At 39.8% G+C, this 20166-nt stretch overlaps 3 protein-coding genes across 6 annotated transcripts in view; 2 read left to right on the top strand and 1 right to left on the bottom strand.

Annotated features, from left to right (window-relative positions):
• The first annotated feature begins 3906 nt into the window (after positions 1-3906).
• Positions 3907-9772, top strand: tiprl (TIP41, TOR signaling pathway regulator-like (S. cerevisiae)). Of its 3 annotated transcripts, none has more exons than XM_015341155.2 (8): positions 3907-3984; positions 4507-4637; positions 5418-5597; positions 6099-6198; positions 6456-6587; positions 6761-6856; positions 7217-7279; positions 7882-9772. In XM_015341155.2, exons 2-8 carry the CDS (start codon positions 4534-4536, stop codon positions 8032-8034), a joined length of 828 nt encoding a protein of 275 aa, XP_015196641.1. In that variant the 5' UTR covers positions 3907-3984; positions 4507-4533; the 3' UTR covers positions 8035-9772. The 3 variants fall into 3 exon arrangements, with proteins under 3 accessions (XP_015196641.1, XP_015196640.1, XP_006628115.1); XM_015341154.2 differs by having other exon boundaries at positions 3917-4024; XM_006628052.3 differs by having other exon boundaries at positions 3921-4024; positions 4523-4637.
• Positions 9773-10474: 702 nt separating this feature from the next.
• riox2 (ribosomal oxygenase 2) lies at positions 10475-16794 on the top strand. Of its 2 annotated transcripts, none has more exons than XM_006628051.3 (10): positions 10475-10542; positions 11354-11772; positions 12326-12445; positions 12767-12895; positions 13509-13612; positions 14354-14456; positions 15318-15483; positions 15587-15675; positions 15960-16073; positions 16509-16794. In XM_006628051.3, exons 2-10 carry the CDS (start codon positions 11356-11358, stop codon positions 16665-16667), a joined length of 1401 nt encoding a protein of 466 aa, XP_006628114.2. In that variant the 5' UTR covers positions 10475-10542; positions 11354-11355; the 3' UTR covers positions 16668-16794. The 2 variants fall into 2 exon arrangements, with proteins under 2 accessions (XP_006628114.2, XP_069046097.1); XM_069189996.1 differs by having other exon boundaries at positions 10525-10542; positions 11312-11772.
• Positions 16795-17556: 762 nt separating this feature from the next.
• LOC102690526 (uncharacterized) overlaps positions 17557-20166 on the bottom strand; it is a 40628-nt gene continuing 38018 nt past the window's right edge. Inside the window, exon 22 of the mRNA XM_015341699.2 lies at positions 17557-19159. Within this exon, the coding sequence (XP_015197185.2) occupies positions 19071-19159 (89 nt within the window). The 3' untranslated portion in view covers positions 17557-19070. The remainder of the gene's footprint in view (positions 19160-20166) is intronic.

Genomic DNA, 20166 nt, shown 5'->3' with positions numbered 1-20166 from the left:
GGCAGCAAATAAGACATTAACAAGTAAAGGCAAAACAGCCTTGGTCTAATTTATTGAAAATACACAGTTGTCATAAACAAAAATAGCCCATTGTGCATTGTATTAATCTCTGGTTAGAAAGGTTTGTATTTGGGGCACTACTGTGTTCAATCCAATATAAAAAGGTTTTCTTTATTGATAGAACAATTTAAACTCGACAATGTTTTTAGAGCCAAAAAATTGTCTCAGCCTCTGAAGTGTTGAAATTGGACAAACTGGAATTAGCATGCCAACTATATAGTAAAACTGGAAATTGCTATCTATAACTTGCAACAAATGAATGGCACTGGAGTACAGCTGCGCTTTAGATTTTCGGACCTGCACAGGAAATGGAAGCAAACTGGGCAAAGCAAAGAAGATCATTCCACAGAGATTTGTGACCTTCCCTGGACATTTCTGTGATCAGATCCGCCAATTCGCCAGCTCCCTAACTGGGACTCAACAAACCTACTGTATATCAGGTCCTACTCCAGCCCTGCGACTTGTACTCTAGCAGACTGCTTGGAGCAGGTAAGTGTGTAGTCTGTGCTCTAAAACGACATTAGTTCAACTGAGAAGTCAGCTGCACAACAGGTCATTCGAGAACAGATTTAAACAAGATATTTGTTAATTTTCTGTCACTTCATTTTCTTTCACTTGACCAATTAATGTTTCTATTTCTGTTAGCATAGTGTGTAATATGCATGTAAAATATTATTTTTTTAATTACACACTAGAAATATGGTTAGAAAATATTTAATTGACCATTTTAAAACACCATCTGGAAATGGTGGAGATTTATCAAAGATTCATCCCATTAACTTTCATCCAAGGCACCAGGTAGTTTACCTTTAGGAAACAGATGCGCAACAATTCACTTACGCGATAGAAAACAGTCCATAATGTTCATACATTTCCTGTTCTGTTTTAAAATTCTATCTGTTTTTGCAGCTTCTAAGTGTGACCCAGGTTATTCTGGCAGATGAGGAGAAAATGACTTCCCCTCCCAATGTTACAGTGCTGCTTCTAACAGCGTATGAGAAAATGGGCAGCATGAAATACTTGTATTTTGTCTTCATCTTTGTAGCTTTCTTGGTAACTATTTTTCTTAATGGTTTCCTCATTCTTATTGTTTATCTAAAAGAGAACCTTCACAAGCCCATGTATATGTTTTTGAGCAACCTGTTTGTAAATGGCTTGTACTGGAGTGTTGCTCTGTATCCTCAAATTCTGAGTAACTTGCTGTCAGATGTGCATAAGATCACCCGCTTCTGGTGCCATTTTCAGGTATTTTGTCTTTATACTTATGCTGGTTACGAATGTACCATACTGACAGTAATGGCGTATGACAGATTTGTGTCCATCTGTATGCCACTGCAATACCACAGAATCATGACGCCTGGGACTGTATCTAAGCTTGTTGCTTTTGCCTGGCTGTTTCCTGTCTTGATTTTTGGTGTACTTGTAGGATTAAGTTCCAGGGTTCCATTGTGTGCCAATACTACTGACAAAATGTTTTGTGGAAATTGGGCTATTGACACAAAACTGGAAAGCTATTTTGGGATCCTTGCAACAGTTTTATTTCCCTGTGTGTCCATGCTTCTCGTTCTGATTTCCTATCAGAGAATACTGAGAGCCTGCTTGAAGGCTTCAAAGGAAGCAAGAGGCAAAGCTCTGACTACGTGCCTGCCTCACATCATAACGTTCCTGAAGTTCTGCATAAACGTCCTCTTCGAGGTCATCAGCCGCCGTCTGGACAACAGCAGTGTGCCGTTAGCGGTGCGGACCTTCCTGTCTCTGCAGTTGTTCATTGTCCCCCCTCTGCTCAACCCACTCATTAACAGACTCCGACTGCAGGAAATGAGGAGCACCGTGGAGAAGGTTATTTTCAGACACAAGAGTGCAGTACAGCATAATTAATAGTTAAGCTATAGTCGTGCTCAGATTTGTATTTTTTTCATACTTGTGTAAAAAAATGTATCAGTTAAAAATCATACATCTAAACAGATCTGTTTCCTTATTTAAAATAAGAGACTCAAAAGAAATAACACAAGCATTGTGTCAGACTATAACAGATCTGAGAAGACTTTTTGATTTCCAGCATTTTGAAAAGTGTTGCCTGTGTCAGACAAAAACTGGTTTAATAACATTATCAAAACAGCAGCATAATTATGATGTCATTATAATGTTCTTTCACCTGCTTTCAAAATCCTATTGGAAGTCAATTTTCTATAATCATATTTATGTAAAATGTTTTTTTTTGTTTTCTTGCCATACAACACTAGAGTCTTTATATTGTTATATATAAAATATTAAAAACAATTGATTTCTAATATGCTACCTTAGTATGCACCTTACTAGAAAGTTAAATGAAAATTTCAGCTAGTTTTAGCTTTTCTAGTTCAGTCTACTTATCCTGGTTTGTGATGCTGATTGAAATAAAGACTTGTAAATATGAAATTTATAGTAAACAATCAAGAGCATACATTTCATGTTTAATCTTATACATTAAATAGAGATAATGCTGTTTTTCCCTAAGAATATGTTTTGAGCCAAAAATGCAAGATACTAAAGCACTCTCTGCATTATGAATGAACAATGTCTTTTCCACCTACTGACTTTTGGTTCCTTGCAATATGAAATAATGACTTTGTGTTACATGGTCACTGAGTCCTAACATATGAGTTTTCCTCATAAAGAACTTCTCCCAGATGGAATTCTCTTTTGCATTTTTCTTGCTTTCATGCCAAGGTATTGGTATGACTTCAGCCTCCTGAGTGCTTCTTTTACTGAGGAGGCTTTTAATTGAGCACTTTGGGCTCCAAACAGACTGTATGGTCCTAATCCCAGAGACAAATTATTTCCTGTGGTGTCTAACAGTGTGCTGCTTCCGAATCAGCCTGAAAGACTAAAGACCTCTTGTTGGGGTCCAGGACGTTCAGATAAATCACACTTCAAAGACGGGTTGAGGAGCAGTGCCTTTGCAACATTAAGTATTCAAACAGCTCAAGGCGACATAAACTTTGAGGTTCACTTTCTGGTGCTGTACCTGAGTCATATGTGAAGCTATCATCAGGTCTTTCTTTAAGTATTAAGCCGTACAGAGGGGTATTGAACACAGTGTGTGATCAGGAGGTGTGGATGGGCTATTCAGAAGCTTTTAAAGCTTTATTTGCTCTTTCACAGCAATCTTGGGCTGTGAGGGACCTTTTTTATGTGTGGAGATTCCTGTCTCCAACTCCAAGCCCTCTTAGATAAAACCATCATATGTGCTGGCTGTTGAACAGTAGACTCCATGAAAAATAGTAATAGTATTCAGAGTTTAATCCACTTCTCCAATATTAACAATGCAGACACTGCTTCCAACAAGATTTTACGACCAATTGTCACAAAGTTGCATTGATTGGAGATTGTGTTTTATCATCTCCTAATTCAAGAAAATGACTACCTAGGAAGGTCTACAGTGAAGAGGGGGTTATTAGCAAATAGCCGTGTGGGAAGAATGAATGGATATAGTAGGAATACCTAAATATTTATAAGAGTTTTGACGTTCTAACAATCTCACAATTAGGGCCTTGCTGCACTTATATTTCTAAAATCTCAGTCGTCTCTAGAAAGACACCTTATCCAGCGACAGATACACTATAATGCCAACACGGTCTGTCATTCAAGGTGACTCAATTCGTGTTTCCTTCCGGACGAGATTTAGGAGAGAATCCTCGGATGCTTGGATTTGTTACGTTTACCTATATTTGAGCTTTTAAAGTAATACATAATTAACGACATAATTTAATATATATCCCTCTTTGTACATTTTTATAATCCTTTACATTGAACTTTAACAAGATAGACCCGTGAGACATAACTAACTTTCTCAAGCGGAACTAAAGAATTGAAGTGTGTTCACGTCGGAAAGATTTAGTGTCGTGCACGTAGTAGCAGCAGGGCAAGCTGCTGGAAAGTCAGGTAATAATTCAAAAAGACATTTTAAAAAAAGAGATCGAAGGTAGGTTTTTGAATTTCATAGTATACCAAGCCTCGTGTAACATGGGTATTCCTGACTTAAATGGTAGATTTTAAAATCCATAGGTTCAGAAACGTTTGGAGTTTATAAAACAGGCTTGCAGGGAAACTAGCATAGTCGTTAATAGTGGGGTTGGGAACTTGACTTTTATAGGGATATTACGCATCTCTAATTTGAGGTGGTTTCTACTAATTGTAGTAGACGTGTCTTGTATAATCCTCATTTATTCATGAGTAATAAATACATATACTTAAATCGGATGTTTTGTATCATCTGACTCGTGACCCAAGACATAAAACGCTGTAAAGCACTTCCAGATTAATAGTTGTTCCAGCTTCTACTAAAAATACATAACATTTATTCTTAGTATCTCTCCCACCACGTTTTGTTTCAGCTTTTGTCCTGTTTATTCGGCTCCATTATGTGTCGTTGTGTAAGTTTTAATTTTAAAAACTTTTTTGTAGGATTTTTTCCCCCCAGGATTGACAGCTATGTTGTCTCATGGATTTAAAAGCAGTAAGCAGGACTTTACATTTGGTCCTTGGAAGGTTATGGCAGAAAAAACCCACATCATGAAATCTAAAGACATTGAACGGTAAAAACGGGCCTTTTATATGTTGTTATCGATTTCTGTGCATTACAGTAATGTTTGTTTTACTTGTTTTGTTGGATCCTTCTAGTAATATATAGCAGTTAATATACAGTATTTTAGTGCTTAAACATGAAAAGAGTGATGAAAAACCAAAAAGCATGAAAAACAACTGCATAATTGTAGGGAATGATATTGTTGGTGTGATGTTAGATGTGCCTACTGTATTGCGTGAAAAAAAGTTTGAGACATTTTGTATTGTTCAGCTCTTTTCAAAGTTTGACTTCTTTAGATAAAAACAGTGGCAGTTTTCTGTTGAACTTTTAGCCACTTTAATATAACCGATACTGATAAATCTGTATATTGTCAAACGGAAAGTAGCCTGTTACCTTTCTTGTCTTGTCTCAATTAATCGCTTAGTTAGCAGATCTAAGAATCTAGGGTGCCTAGTAGGTGTTGTTAGAATCAGCAGTGAAACAGGATCCATAGGGTACAAATGGAAACTGAGGGAAAATGCATTTAAAACTGAAAACAGAAAGTTCTTCTTTATCCAAGGGGCTGTGGAAGCATCTAGACATATCATTGAAACTCATACCATAAGTAAATAAGTAGCTGATTCAGCAACCTAACAACCTAAAAGGCCTTAGTGTCATCTGTAACTTCTCTTATGTGCTTATTTGTTTTGGAAAGAGTAGCAAAACCTTTCTTCTTCTGACTAGCAGAAGGCTGTTCAAATGCATACAGTAATTCAAAGGAGGACTAATTTGCGCTCCAATATATTAACAGTTTGGCCGACGAGATGCATATGCCTTCGCTTCCTGAAATGCTCTTTGGGGACAATGTGCTACAGCTACAGCACTCTGACGGCTTTGGGATCAAGTTCAATGCGATAGATGCCCTGAAGCGCGTCAATAACATGCAGGACTCTGTCAAAGTGGCCTGTGCACAGGAGTGGCAGGAAAGCCGGTGAGAGCAAAGTTGTTCGTTACCTGTCAACTTCAGCACCAAAGAGCCAGATTCTTCAGTGGTGCTAAACTACTCCCTTCTTATAATAATCAATTTTCCTTCTTGTCTAACTAGAAGTGCACAGCTCTGCTAGATTTCTCTTTATTGACCTTAGAAATGGGGACCATTATTTGAACTACGTTTGTTGATACAGGCATTGTGTAAAACCTTTAAAAAACGTAATCATTTATGTAAACATATGGGCTTGTCCTTTGATGTTTTGGAATATTTTCAGAGGAGATAATATCATTTAATGTTGTGTGTGTAGATGTGGTTTGTGCCTTGCCATGATTATTTGGTTGTGTGATTCATTCATGTGCATTCTTGGTTCGTAATGTTCTCTATATGGCAGCAAAACCTAGCTTATGATGTGGATCACAGTGGAATTAAACACCCATGCTGACCCTGAAACCTGGTCTCGGTCAGTAATATGCATATTTCCTTTTTTGTGGACATTTGTAGAGCTGACTCGGAGCACTCCAAAGAGATCGTGAAACGATACGACTGGACATACACAACAGATTACAAAGGCACTTTGCTGGGGGATGAGAGGAAGTTAAGGGTAAGATTTGAGTCTTTTTGACTTTCGGCACGAATATTAATGTTTGATATACCAGCCTTCTGCTGCATTTCCGATTCTTTTTAAAAAGAGAAGTAATAATCCCTGTCAGAGCTGTTGACAGCTGTTCTTTTTATAGTAGAATGATGAACGTGATTTTTCTTGTTTGATCTTGCTTGAAAAGAAGACAGTTGAATGGAAATGTTTTTATTCCAGTCTTTGCAAGATGCCTGTAAACCCTTTTTTATGCCAATGTTTAGGTAGTCCCCACAACAGACCGTATTGACATGGAAAAACTTAAAGCCCGAGAGCAGATCATGTTCTTTGAGGAGGTTTTGCTGTTTGAAGATGAACTGCATGATCATGGGGTTTCTATGATCAGTGTAAAAATCGTGAGTAATATATTTCTCTTACATGGACATGCAAGAAGGTCATTTAAAATTTGAATTTTGGAGTTTGACTGTGTGTTAAATTAAGTCAACAGCAAAGTTTTGGAAAACTGATTTATTGAGGTTTGCATGATGGACTTCAAAAATCCTTACTAAAATGCTTTCTTGTTCTGAAGAGAGTGATGCCATCTAGCTTCTTCGTGCTCTTGAGGTTCTTCCTGCGGGTTGATGGAGTGCTGATTCGAATGAATGACACTCGTCTCTATCATGAGGCAAGTAGATTGCTTGAGATGATTACTGCTGCAGCCTTTTCCCCCCTCTAGTGCTGAAATGGGAACTCTTAAATAATGGAACTACAAAAGGTGGTCATTGTAAAAAGTCAATATTGTGTTGAAATTAATTGAATTTTTCATTGAACTTCTGTGTAGTTGTAATGCAATTCTTTTATTTAAGACGTTAATGGATATTAGATATATTTAATTTCATGCACCAGTAGTAGGTTGCATTCAATTGCAAAATAAAAAAAAAGCTTTTTGATAGTAAAAGAGAGTGGAAGATTTTATTTAAAAATACTTATTGTGGATCTTATCTGCATTCTTTGTTGATGTGTTTTTGTTTTCTGCTGCTTGTAGGCCGACAAGAATTACATGTTAAGGGAGTTCAGTACCAGGGAAAGCAAAATTTCAGACTTGCAGGTATGTTTGTGACTATTATTATCAAACCCGAAGGTGGGGGTATTTAATGAGTTTTGGGCAGAAATCACGTTGCTTGACAAATATTTGTAAAATGATCACAATAGCCATAGCTAATGGAAACATGTTTGAAAGGTGTTTACGCTTTCAGAACCTTTGTGTAACAATAAAACAATTCATCTGTATTTGTGATGGCGGCACTATGCTAATAACAAGGGCATGCTTAATTCAACCAGGCATATTATTTTGTTGAAGTAGTTCAAGTAGGTAGCTGTGTCAGCGTGTGTAGGCTCCAAAGGAACAAGTAAAGTTTTATTCCATGCTGAAAATATAAGAAAAGAAACGCACCGTTTTGGCCGTGGAGCCTTCTTCAGAACCCTTTTTCTACGCGAAGAAGGCTCCACAGCTGAAACGTTTTTTCTTTTCTTCTCTTTTCAGCATGGAATAAAACTTTACTTGTTCCATATTATTTTGTGGACGAGGGCTGTTTTGGACTGGTTTTAGGCCGCTTGTATTCTTTTGCTGACAAGGCAGGTGGCGATGTCTGTTCATGTGTGCACGGCCGTTTATATATTACGCTTGTTAATAAACGCTTATTTTTCTAGCATGTTCCCCCTGCTTTCTACACGGACCCCAATGAGATCTCCCAGTACCTGCCTCTGAAGCTGCTGGAGTGTGAGAAACTGGCATTCCCAGAAACGGGCCCGCAGGCAGAATCGCCGGACAAGCTCACAGAGACCGAGCCAGAGCGAACGTGAATCCTAACAGATGGGAGGAAGGAGAAAGGAGTAGCTCCTGCTTTCTGGATTTCTGCTTCTCACACAAGACTCTTCGTTTCTGGGGAAATCCAGGATGGGGTTACCCCTGCCGGTCTTTTCTCTAATGGCCGTTGTCCACAGTCATGGGTGGAGAATGAAACATTCGTCTTCACTTCAGATTTAAACAAGATTCTCTGCATAAACCGGTGTGTTCACAACATAGGTAGCTTTTAAGGCTTATGATGAACAATAGAAACATCTGTGACTTGTACTCATAAAGGCCTTTTTTCTAAAAAGTGAATGTGGACTTGCACTTGTTCTGACTTTAGATATTCGATATCTAAAGTAGATATACTTTAGATTAGATATACACAGTCATGTTTTATGGACTATATGAACATGCATAACATGTTTCTGTTGCAGATGATCTTGTTGGGCTAAAAAGGATATTTTTCCATGCTGAAAAGTAATATTTCAGATGTTCCAGTAATATTTGAGATGTTCACTGAAAGAAGGCTCCATAGCCAAAATGTGTTTCTTCTTTCTGCTTTTCAGCGTGGAATTAACCTTTGCTCACTCTTGTTTTCATTGTTCATCATTTTTACCCATGGATATTTAAAGAGACTTTTGTAAAATGTATATGTCTTACCTACACTAAAAGCCAATGATGAGGAGAAATTAAATATTTACCCATCAAATGGAATGTGAGAATTTAGGTTAGCTGTAATATTAGTGTACATGTTTTAAACCCCCTTGACAATGGGTGTGTTGTGTAAATGTCTAATCTTTACCTTTGATGTAATCTTAATAAACATATAATGGTGCTATTTTCCATATCCCAGTGCAGTGAATACTGCAGTATCATTGGTGTACTGACTTGGACCTGAAAAAACATTCTAATATAATAATTCATTTTAATTCCATCCCCAGAGGTTAATGGCAGATATTGTGTGTTTATGTGTGTTGTGGAAATTAGAAATCCTCATGCAACACTCATACTACATATCCCAAACCTCCCTGAAAGCTGGGTGAGAAGGCAGTTAAGGGGCTAATGCACATACAGTATAAAGAGTTTTGCTGATATTCCTGTTAATGCAGGACTGAGTATTTCTGTGAAGGGTTCGCTCTGCCAAGGTCTTGATCTATTTGTTTGAAAACTAGTCCAAGAGGCAGATTGCAACATAAATATGCCTCAGGTACTATGTCACATTTTAACATTTTATTTCAGTTACCTTAGTTATAAAAAGAGGCAAAGTATGCTTTGCTTCTCTACAAATCTTTGTATTCAGAGCAAGGAATACACATTCAACGTTTACTTCACTCATGTTAAATATACAGCAGGGATAAAACATTTGCAGAGTTTCTGAAAATATTCTCCAAATAAGTTTGTTGTTTTTCTTCCAAATGTTTTTGATGTGCAGACTTAAATTTGTGTTTGAAATAGTAACTCTTACAGTATCTCAACAAAGTGTTTTTGGATCACTGTAAAATGGTTGAATTATGTCCAGAGTTGTAATGTCTATTTGTTCATTTTCTTTTATGTCCACTGGATGAAAAGTCCAAAATCTTAGTGAGCCTGGTACACATCTTGCCGATCCCTTGGTTTTGCTTTGCAACGACAACATTGACTTGGTTTGCTGAAAGAAGAAACTTTTAACCTATGCCTTAACAAATGTGGTGAATACTGTTTCAGAAAATTCCCTGTAAATTCTAAATACATATCTGCAAATGAAAATAACGTGACTTTTAATTCATTTAATTACAGTTTAAATGCTTTCTTAAGTGGGAATAATACCTGTATTTTAAAAGGGTGGTAGCATAGCTCCCCTTGTATACCCTGGCGTGTCTACCCCAGGAACGTCACTAAATTTCTGGGAGGCCTGACGTGTGTCTGGATTTTATTCTAATCTGTTTTGTCAAATAAGCAAAAGTTGACTCAAAACATTCCCTACGTTAAAATTACAGTGACCTTTCAAACACTCTGGAGCCTGGTTAGACATATTACAGTTATGCAGTTAATTAGATCAACTATGCAACTGGAAGCTCAGGTGTTACAAAACCCAGAAAACACTAGGGCTTACTGAAACTAGGATAGACATTTGAGATCTAAAAGTTCCATACAAAATGTCATTTATGTGTCTAGGCTTCCCCTGTTTCTTGAGTAATATTAGGCACTTTCCTCATTAGTTATTTATTACTTACTCACTTTAAAAGGAGTTTTTTTAAATCACAATTTATAAATTGTTTCCCACTGCTGCTTTGTGTTCAGTGTTGTCTACAAATTCTTTTAGTTCCACTTGCAAATATAACCTAGTTATTCAGAGGGTTTATTTATCTTCATGAATTATTAATCATGTGTGATTCCAGTGTTACTGGATTAATGTCTAAGAAAATAAAGACTGAATGATTGATACGGTGCGGAACCTTTATCTCAACTGCCTTGTTTCCTGGCAGACGACTTTCTTTGAGACATAGTGTATCCACGTGTGTCTGCTGCTTAAGCTGCAAGTAAGGATTTTCACATTTACTTTTCGGAAGGTTTAAATGAATGATATGTAGTGTCTTAGATCACGTTTGTTTTAATATTTGAATTCGTTTTCACAGAATTATTAGCAGCTTTCATTGTTAATTAAGCAAATAAAACATTAATGTGTTAAGACGTTCGCTTTTACAAAAACAGTAATGCGCCTTATTGAAATATAATAATTGACACATGAGATGTTGACAGGGACAGAGGTTAAAGTTAGCTGTGTGAAGATTTTAACCACAGTCTCCTACTAGGCTGCAGACAGGAGCCTTCTGAATTGCAATACAATCTGGAAGGCCAGAATGTATTTAAAGTAAAATCTCTATTACCAAGAGATTTTAACTTTTTTCATTTTATTGTGTATTTTATTATTTTAAGTAATGTCTCGAAAAAGATATAACCAGTACAAAGTAATCTCTCTTTTCTTTGCGGTTTTTTATAAAATGGTAAAATGAGTTGCAGGTTGGACAAAGCAGATTCGTTTCCACCCAAAAAAAAATATTTCTGTTGCAGGTGGTTAATCCTCGTTAGCTCTATATTTATGTCTTGGGTGAAGCCATGCCGAAGCCCCCGATCTAGAAGGAGTATTTAAATTCTAAAGCCATTCAGTGTGTTTAATAAAATCGGTGCCGCTAGAAATTAAATACTTAATTTTGATTGCAAACTATGTTCCACAGAGATACACTGTCGCATTGTAGTCTTCATTTAAACTGGGATGCGGGATGTGGTACAAAGGCTCTGTTTTTCTAGGTTATAAGACTACAGGCTTGTGGGATCTGTCTGTCTGGCCAGGTATGCCAAAGAAAGGGAAAACGCCAAAGAGGTCTGAGGCGGACGTGCCACCTAAGCGCAGCAAGCCGGACAGTCCTTCCCCTTTCTGCTTCGACAGCCCGGCCAGCCTGTTCCAGAGCCTCATCTCTCCGCTCGGGGTCCAGGAATTTTTCCGGGATCACTGGGAGCGGCGACCCCTGCTTCTGCAGAGGAGCGACCCAGCTCTGGCCGCCCGTTACCCGTCCCTCTTCCGGCTCTCGGACCTGAAGGAGCTCTGCAGCCGGGGCATCGCGTACGGCAGGGACGTCAACGTCTGCCGCGCCGCCGGCGGCAAGAAACAGGTCTTGAACAAAGAGGGCAGGGCCAGCTACAGCCAGCTGAGGAAGGACTTGGAGAAGAAGAAGGCCACGATCCAGTTCCATCAACCCCAGAGGTTTAACGTGAGGAGACGCTGAATAACCTTCACCAGTTCAGTTTGTGGACATTAAAAAGTTGCATAATGCATTAAATATATCTAGTCAGCCTTAAGCGGAGCGGTGGCTCTGTGGCTGGAAGGTTGCCGGTTCAAATCCCACTACCGGCAGAGGAATCCTACTAAATTGGGCCCCTGAGCAAGGCCCTTAACCCCAACTGCTCCAGGGGCGCTGTACAATGGCTGACCCTGTGCTCTGACCCCAAGCGTCTCTCCCTGTCTGTGTGTCTCATGGAGAGCAAGCTGGGGTATGCGAAAGGACAAATTCCTAATGCAAGAAATTGTATATGGCTAATAAAGTGATCTCATCTAAAGGACCTGGGACTGTAGCTGCATATCTCTGCTCTACATACTGTTTAATGTGTGGGATAATTGGTTTTGAAGAAACAATTGACTTTTAGCTAGTGGGTTAGTGTAAAGCCTTTGAAGCATTTGAGATCTGTGTTCTTAGTCTTGGATCTTTTCTGAAGGCTGTTGTTTTTTGTTGTTGTTGTTGTTGTTGTTGTTTGTGTGTCATTCAGGATGAGCTGTGGAGGATTCAGGAGCAGCTGGAGTGCTATTTTGGCTCTCTGGTGGGGTCAAACGTGTACATCACCCCAGAAGCGTCTCAGGGGCTGCCGCCACATTACGATGATGTTGAGGTATGGCTTTGTGGCCGCTGGTGTATTTTAACGGGGGCAGACGTGGGTTTACCCGGCATGTTTGCAAATTGGCTCAAGCTATCCAGGTTGTTGACCTAGAATTTGTAAAAATTCCCTCAACCTTCTACCAAAAATTGCAGGCATGCTGTGATAAACTGAAATATGTCTCTTTTAATTCTATTAATTTAAAGCCCCATCTCTTCAGGCGATTTAAGTCTAGAAACTGGGGATGGGAAGTTAGCGTGACTGTGTGAATTTCTCTATCCCTGTGCAGCAGCTCACAGATCAGACTCATCCTGAGTCACCTGGTTCTCCCTGTAGGTGTTCATTCTGCAGCTGGAAGGAGAGAAGCACTGGCGCCTGTATAAGCCCACAGTGCCCCTGGCCCGTGAGTACAGCCTGGAGGCCGAAGAGCAGATTGGCAGCCCCACACACGAGTTCACACTCAAGGTGAACAGACGAGTAGCTTGATGGATAAAATAAAGGAAGAAATTACCCTCTGCATTTGATAGAAAAGTCCATTTTTTTCACAGAAGTAGAAGGTTTCAATTGAGTTAAGCCAGTCTCTGTTGTGAAGGACATAAATCCCCACACAGGCAGTGTTGAAGAATTTTTTCCAATTGATTGCGTTCTGCACTAAATGAGACCCCAGCTGAATGGTGCATGTGGAACTAAGCATCACAAATCAAGTACGAGAAAGAAGTTGTTAGTACAGTACTTGTTTCAAAAGTTATTTTGTTGCAGCACCCATTCAGAGTGGACACTGAGCCCTGTGACCCATATTTGTCACATATTGTGCAGCAAATGAGACTTAGCCATAAGCTGAATAAGTCGAATTTTAAACCACTGGCAGTTCGTTTGGGAGTATAATAAACAATCGCCAGTTCAAAATTCATAATTAATTTGCATTTGCTTGGCATTTCTCAATATTCCAATATGTTGCTTGGCATTCCTCAAAGTCTGAAGCCAAGCTAAAACTTGTGTTTTGTCAAAACTTGATAATGGTTTGGCAGAATTCTTCAGCCTCTTTAAAGATGGTGTTTGTTTTTCCTCTTCTTCCCAGCCAGGAGATCTCCTGTATTTCCCAAGAGGCACAATTCATCAGGCAGATACCCCTGCTGGAGTTGAATATTCAACCCACATAACCATTAGCACCTACCAGAACATGTATGAACATTTTGTCTCCCTTCTTTGAAGCCTTTTCAGTCGCATAGAGGTTTTCCAAGTAATGTGTAGAGCCACGTGTGTGATTCCCTGTAAAAAATATGCTATTAAAAATCCAGATTAGGGTTTTAGGTCTTTTGAGGTCCCCCTCCACATCCTGAATGAGCCTCTTCACCTTGTCCAGCAATTTGGAAGTGTTAAGTGTCAAAATGATAGTTATTCTTAAGAGGGCCACTAGAGGGTAGCCTTGTCCTAAGACATGGTGCTTCTCAAACTGACCACAGATACTACAGTACTTAGCTGTATCAAACCAGCAGTGCCAGCTGAAGGAAATGTCCATAAAAAAGGTCAGTTTTTTTTAAAATACATGTGTTCTGGGTGTATCATTTGCTGTGTGATGGAAAAAGAATTTCTAAAACAGCCTTAATTAAAGATTACATTAAGGATTGGCAGGTTAACCAGACCACAACCTTAAAAAGTTCTTTGCACGTCATGCACACTGTTCGCATCTCACATCATGGTATTGCTCAGTTCTTATTCTTGTGCTTATGTAATACTGCAGTAGAAAGAAAAGGGGAAATGAGTGATTACAGAACTGTGTAAATTACAGCACTTGCCTCTGTCTTCTGATCTTGTCTTTTCTTCAAATCCATTGAATGGGCCATTTTAGTATCACGTGACAACTTAAGACAGTGCATGTCTATCATACAGCAGGCCTCATCTACTGACTTGTTTCTGTCCCAGGTCTTGGGGAGATTTCCTGCTGGATGTGTTTCCTGGCTTCTTGTTTGATGCTATGAGGACCGAGATCCCCATGAGAGCCGGCTTGCCCAGGAAACTACTGATGGTAAGGCAGTCTCCCAGAATGCAACCGGCAATCTGAAAGAAGTCTGCAAAAGTACAGTCCAGTACTGTTCTTCTGAGTGCTGCCTCCTTCAAAATTCGAGCAATGAAAAATAGCTGTCCGAGATTAATGTCATAAAATTTGTAGCATTTTATTTTTTAACCCAAACTGTTTTAAACACCATTTTGATACATCATACCTAAAGTAATAAGCTCTAATGGACCATTAGGTTTTGCAGTAGGCGTTAGTAATTATAGCTCATTCTGCAATTAAGTTGGTGTTTCTGTTCTACTTTTATTATGTAGTTTTGTTACTGTAGTTCACTGGGTTTTTTAAGTCCTCATGCTTTATTTCCTGCTTTTGAATCTGTTAGGAATACCTTAACTCCTGTACTCAGAAATGGTTTGTTTATTTTCATTTATTACCTGTGTTTTCTAACCACATATGTCTGGTAACCTAAAAAAATCAATAACAAGATAGGTAATGTATAACTCAATATGTATGAGCAGCCCACATGATGCTTATCCCTTGATTTATGAGTTGTGTTCATCATTAGGTGAATGGGAAGCTTTCTTCATGTATTGCTTTGCTAACAGCATAAAACCCTTTGATACAACGGTGTAGAACACGCATGATTTCATCGTTGTAAAGCTTGCTTTGTCTTGACTTCTTCTCTACCAATAAGAGAACTCGGATCTCTTTGGTTGGGAAAAGAACATCACTCAGCTAGATACAGTAAGAAGTTCTGAATGCCTGTCATATCCTTTGTGTACTTACAATGCAGCGCTGTGCAGCCCAGATGTTATTAGATTTTGAATGGGCTTTACTGTGTTCCATGTTTTGTTGTTGCCGTCACTCATGCAGGATGTAAACTCATCCGATTCCACGGTCAAGCAGTTGGCAGGGTTTGTCCGAAGACTCGCGGACAAGATGGAGGAAGGGCAGGAACTGAGGTCTGCGGACATGAAGAGAGATTTCATCTCCAGCAGGCTGCCCCCTTTTCTGGAGGATGGCTCCGAGGTGATGCCAGGTTGGTTTCGTCTCGGCGTGTAGGCCCTGTACCCCTTGACTGTCAGTACATGTCCGACTGTCCTTCTGGATTGAATTCCTCTCACATTCTCTGGGTGTCGCAGCTGGGAAGATGCCCAAACTGGAGGATACCGTGAGGCTCCGGTTTAAGGACCACATCCTTCTCTCCGTGGAGCCCAGTCGGGAGAGGACAGTAAGTGTGCTGGGGGACAGTGGAGGCGGATGGAGGCCATCGAGTACAGCATGGACTGGCTGAGTAGCTACGTGGGTTTTCTTAACTAATGGGACAGGGTGAAGGGAAAGCAAACCACGACACAGCTATATGAAAGTCATGTGGCATGAAGCCAGGTACTAGAGTTGCCAACGCATGAGATCGCAGGCAAGATTTCGACATTGATTGATGCTAGCAGTGTAAGGGGAGATCCTGCCGTGAGTGATGGCGCCTCGATCTGATCCGTCCCCGTCCCCCCCCTGCAGGACGAGTCGACCGAGCTGGTGGCGTTTGTGTTGCATTCCCTGAGGAACAGCAGGGAGACGCACATGATGGGAGAGCAGCAGGACGAGCTGATGGACAGTGAAGCTGCCTGCCAGGTGAGTCCTGACCAGCTGGGAATCTGACCCCCCCCCCTTTGAGGGAAAGCGAGGGTATGAGAACACACCTGACTCTAGAGCGTTGCCGTGGTCTTTCGTTTCTGCTGGCCTACAGGCAGAGGTCGTTGCAGTTACCATTATGCAAGAAATAAGCAAACCCGTTTTAAACGCACCTCGTCGATTCAAACGTGGTCTGCATAAAACTGAATGTGAACTCCCGGATAAGGAATATGCCTCTGTTCCTTGAAAAGAACTTCAGCCTTTGTCTGCTGAGTTTTAACGTGTTGCCCCTAAGATTCTGATCCAGAAAATTAATTGGAAACCGAAAAGTTTTCAAGAGCTACAAGTTCAAGACTTAGTGGTGCATGTTGAAGTGTTCCTCGTGTTGAGTTCACTGGCTCACCGGCACTGGTTGTCCGTCTGTGTGTTTTCCAGGCTCAGGGCCTGCGTTTCCCCTTGACCCACCTGAAAGCTCTGAGGCAGCTGCTGAACAGCGAGTCAGTCCCCGTCTCCGAGCTCCTGCTGGAGCAGGAGGCCGACAGACGCAGCCTGGCCCTGGCGCTCTGGGCAGAAGGCCTGGTACTTGTGAGCTAACAGAACGCAACAAACTGTACTGTACCGTTTCTGAATGAGAGGCTAATTATGTTCTGAAAATAAAGGCTTAAATGCAGTGTTTCGGCCTATGGAAACTTCTTCAGGCTTTGAGATGTCGTAGCCAAGATTTTCTTGTCAGGGTTTTTTCCTTCAATCTTTCCATGTTCCTTTAGATGCCTACTTTGTATACAATATGGAAAAACACTATGATGGGTTACTACGGGGACCTACTGTATATTCGGGTATAAAGTTCTCCAACTTAAACTGTCTTATTTTTACATCATGTATTAATTTAAGATAATTCACACACTTTTTAAAAAGGCAGACCACTTCCATTAGAAATGATTAATTTCTAACTTATATATATATATAGCACTTTTTCTGGACACTTCACTGAAAGCACTTTACAAGTAATGGGGACTTCCCTCCACACCCACCAGTGTGCAGCTCCTCCTGGATGATGTGATTGCAGCCACAGTGCACCAGTACTCTCCCCACATATCAGCTATCAGTGAGAAGGAGAACAGAGTGACGAAGCCAGTTCAAGGATGGGGATTATTAGGAGGCCATGATTGATAAAAGCCAGGGGGAAATTTGGCCAGAGTAACACCTCTACTCTTTTCAAGAAATACCCTGGGATTTTCAGTGACCATGTACAATGAGGACCACACAGTTTGCAGGGTGAGCACCCCCTGCTGGTCCCACTTACATCTCTACCAGCAGCAACCTTAGCTTTTCCCAGGAGGTCTCCCATCCAGGTACTGACCAGGCTCACACCTGCTAAGCTTCAGTGGGCTGAGTTGCAGAGTAACATAACTGAAGGTTGATCTACCTAGTGGCTCAACATGGTGTCCTGTAATAATGCAAAAGGATAAAATGTCATGAAAACTTTGCAATTAAAATATATATATATATTTAAAACAAATACATGTTTGCATTCTATGTACATATCCTGTAAGGCTATTTTCCACACAACAGCATAATAACACTGATATACAGTTAAGGTGGTTTGTACTAATAACCGTTCTGAGGCACATACATCTGTGGTCACAACAACCGTTTCTCTGGTTGGGTTTCAGCTTGTTGCAAGATTTAGGCAATTCTAAAGAGAGCTTATACAAGGTTTCTCTTACTTAAAAAATGAAGCTCTACATTATATAAAGAACATTACATATTAACAGCTTGTATTACTGTACATGTAATCATTTCAATTATATACAGACATTACACAATTTTGTAATATTCATGTCTATTTCTGAATGCAGTACATTTAATTTTTAATACAGTTTTGAATCCAGTGAACCGACCCTCTTTAGGTTTTTGAATTTTCCCCTAGCAAGCAAAAAAGTTGCTTTGGTTGTTTGACATGGTCTGTTGTTGTTTTCTTTTAATTCTGGGGTCTGACATAGCTTGTAGGAAACATTTTTTTCCTCTCCTCTCATTGACGTAACTCATAAAACTATAAATTGCGACCAGTTTTTAACTCAATACCCCAGAGCCATGTTTGGGGATGCCTGCTAATTCTAGCATTTGAGGTTAAGCACTGGATGCTAAAGTTTTTTATGTGTATGAAAGAGCAGGAACTCATTGAGGGGAAATGCACCCTTTTGCAGTGCAGATTTGCCTTTATATTTGTAATGGAGTTAGGAAGGATCCAAGTAAAATTAGATTAAATTCCCTGCTGTATTATTGGGTACAAAAGCAAGAGTCATGGTAAGATTGTATTACATGGTAAGAATTCAAGCAAGAAATGGTACTGAAGTAGAGACCTAAATATTAAATCACCCCAGTGTGTAATTTTGAATTCTTGTACAAGTGTCCAGTAGATAAAAAAAAAATACAACACAAAGTCAGTGAATGTGCTTCTACATGAGAAACTATGCCCTTTTACGATGAGAGGATAGGGCAGGCCTTAAGCCATTTTTGTCTTGATCACTAATGAGGTTCTATCGTTACATTTTAAGTAATGATTTAAATTATTGCTAAAGCTAAATCATTTATTATATTTGCTCCCAGTTCTCTGTTGGCTCAGTGCTTCAAAGGCATGAATATTTACTGTCTTTGCCCTACTGTATTCATATTAAATATATATTTTTTTCCATTTCATCCAGTTGAATGAGCAGGCCAGTGCTTTATCACTGTTGGCAACCTGAGATTAAATAGAAATGTTATGTAATGGGATGTTTGAAGCTCCCAGTACATTAACAGACAGACAGACAGCCCTCGCATTGAGTGTCTAGCTTGTTACTTGTGTGCCAGATGAAAGTGTAGTTAACCCTCTTCGGGGCAAAGAGTGAGCTGCGAGTCAGAGTCCTGATCAGGCAACATCACCCTCTTAAAAGTACAAGTCCATTTCCTCTTATCCTTTGCTCTGGACCCCTGAGGCATTCTCTCCAGCTTCCTCTACACTACTTCGATGTCCCAGTACTGCGTAGGGTGATCAGCTGTAAACTCATTGACAACCAGGTGATCCTTATCGTAGCCCTTCCCACCTAAAACAAAGAGGAAGAAAACAGAAACGTAAAGCTAAGTACGAAGTATTGAAGGCCTTTGCAATTTGTGTCGAGTGTACCCTTCTAAACCTGTTGCCCCACTTCAGGTCTCCTCGCTTGTACGCCACTGACTTTTTTTCTGACTGTGGACGGAAAAAGTCCCCGACTTTATGTCCAAAAGAGGAACCCTACCTTAAAAACAGAGTGTAAAAAATGACAAATTTCTAGTCAAATCATTGCAAAAATATTTTGTATTGTATACAAATAATTATATATTATTATTATTATTATTATTTTATAACCACATGTGTTTGAGATGTTTAAGATATTTTTACTTCTCTTCCGTGCCCTGGCTTTATGTCCGCTGAACACAAAGACCAGAGAAACGTCGCAAGCAGAGTATGTAGCTCGTTAAGTTACTGTATAGAGTAAAACTCCATATACTTTATCAGACATCCTTATTTACCATACAGTACAGTATTTTGCTGCGTGTTGCAGGCATGTTTGCGTGTACTTTAGGTACGCGACACACTACCACCATCTTGTGCGTGTACAGCACCCTGCTTCTCCCACTGCTGTGTCTTTCAGTCTCGTGTGCGTTTGTTCCCTCTCAAACTTTTATTTTGATTGTTTCAGCGCATCCATTGCAAAAAAACTGCTGAAACACACGGAATCTTATGGAGAAATGTGTCACAGTTAACACCCTAGGGGGAGTATTTATGTTCTCCCGGTCTTTTTTAACCGCTATTTCTATTATTTCTAATAGGGAACGATTCCCTGCTTAATGTCAGTTCTCTTAACGTTCCCTGGGTGACCACCAAGAACATACTGTACCACCTGGACAGTATGTTCTTGGTTTCCTAGCCTCTTGCAATATAAGCTGTATAATATCCAATTACACTTCAGAGGGTAGCATGAAGGGCAGACAGTGGCAGATTTCCATAAAGAATCACTGTTAATTGTATAGTGAAATAAAAATCTTGCTACACTGACAAGAAGAAAACTGA

The sequence above is a fragment of the Lepisosteus oculatus genome, chromosome 5 (genome assembly GCF_040954835.1).
Source record: "Lepisosteus oculatus isolate fLepOcu1 chromosome 5, fLepOcu1.hap2, whole genome shotgun sequence".
NCBI lineage: Eukaryota > Metazoa > Chordata > Actinopteri > Semionotiformes > Lepisosteidae > Lepisosteus > Lepisosteus oculatus.
This window is presented reverse-complemented; position numbering and strand designations above follow the sequence as displayed.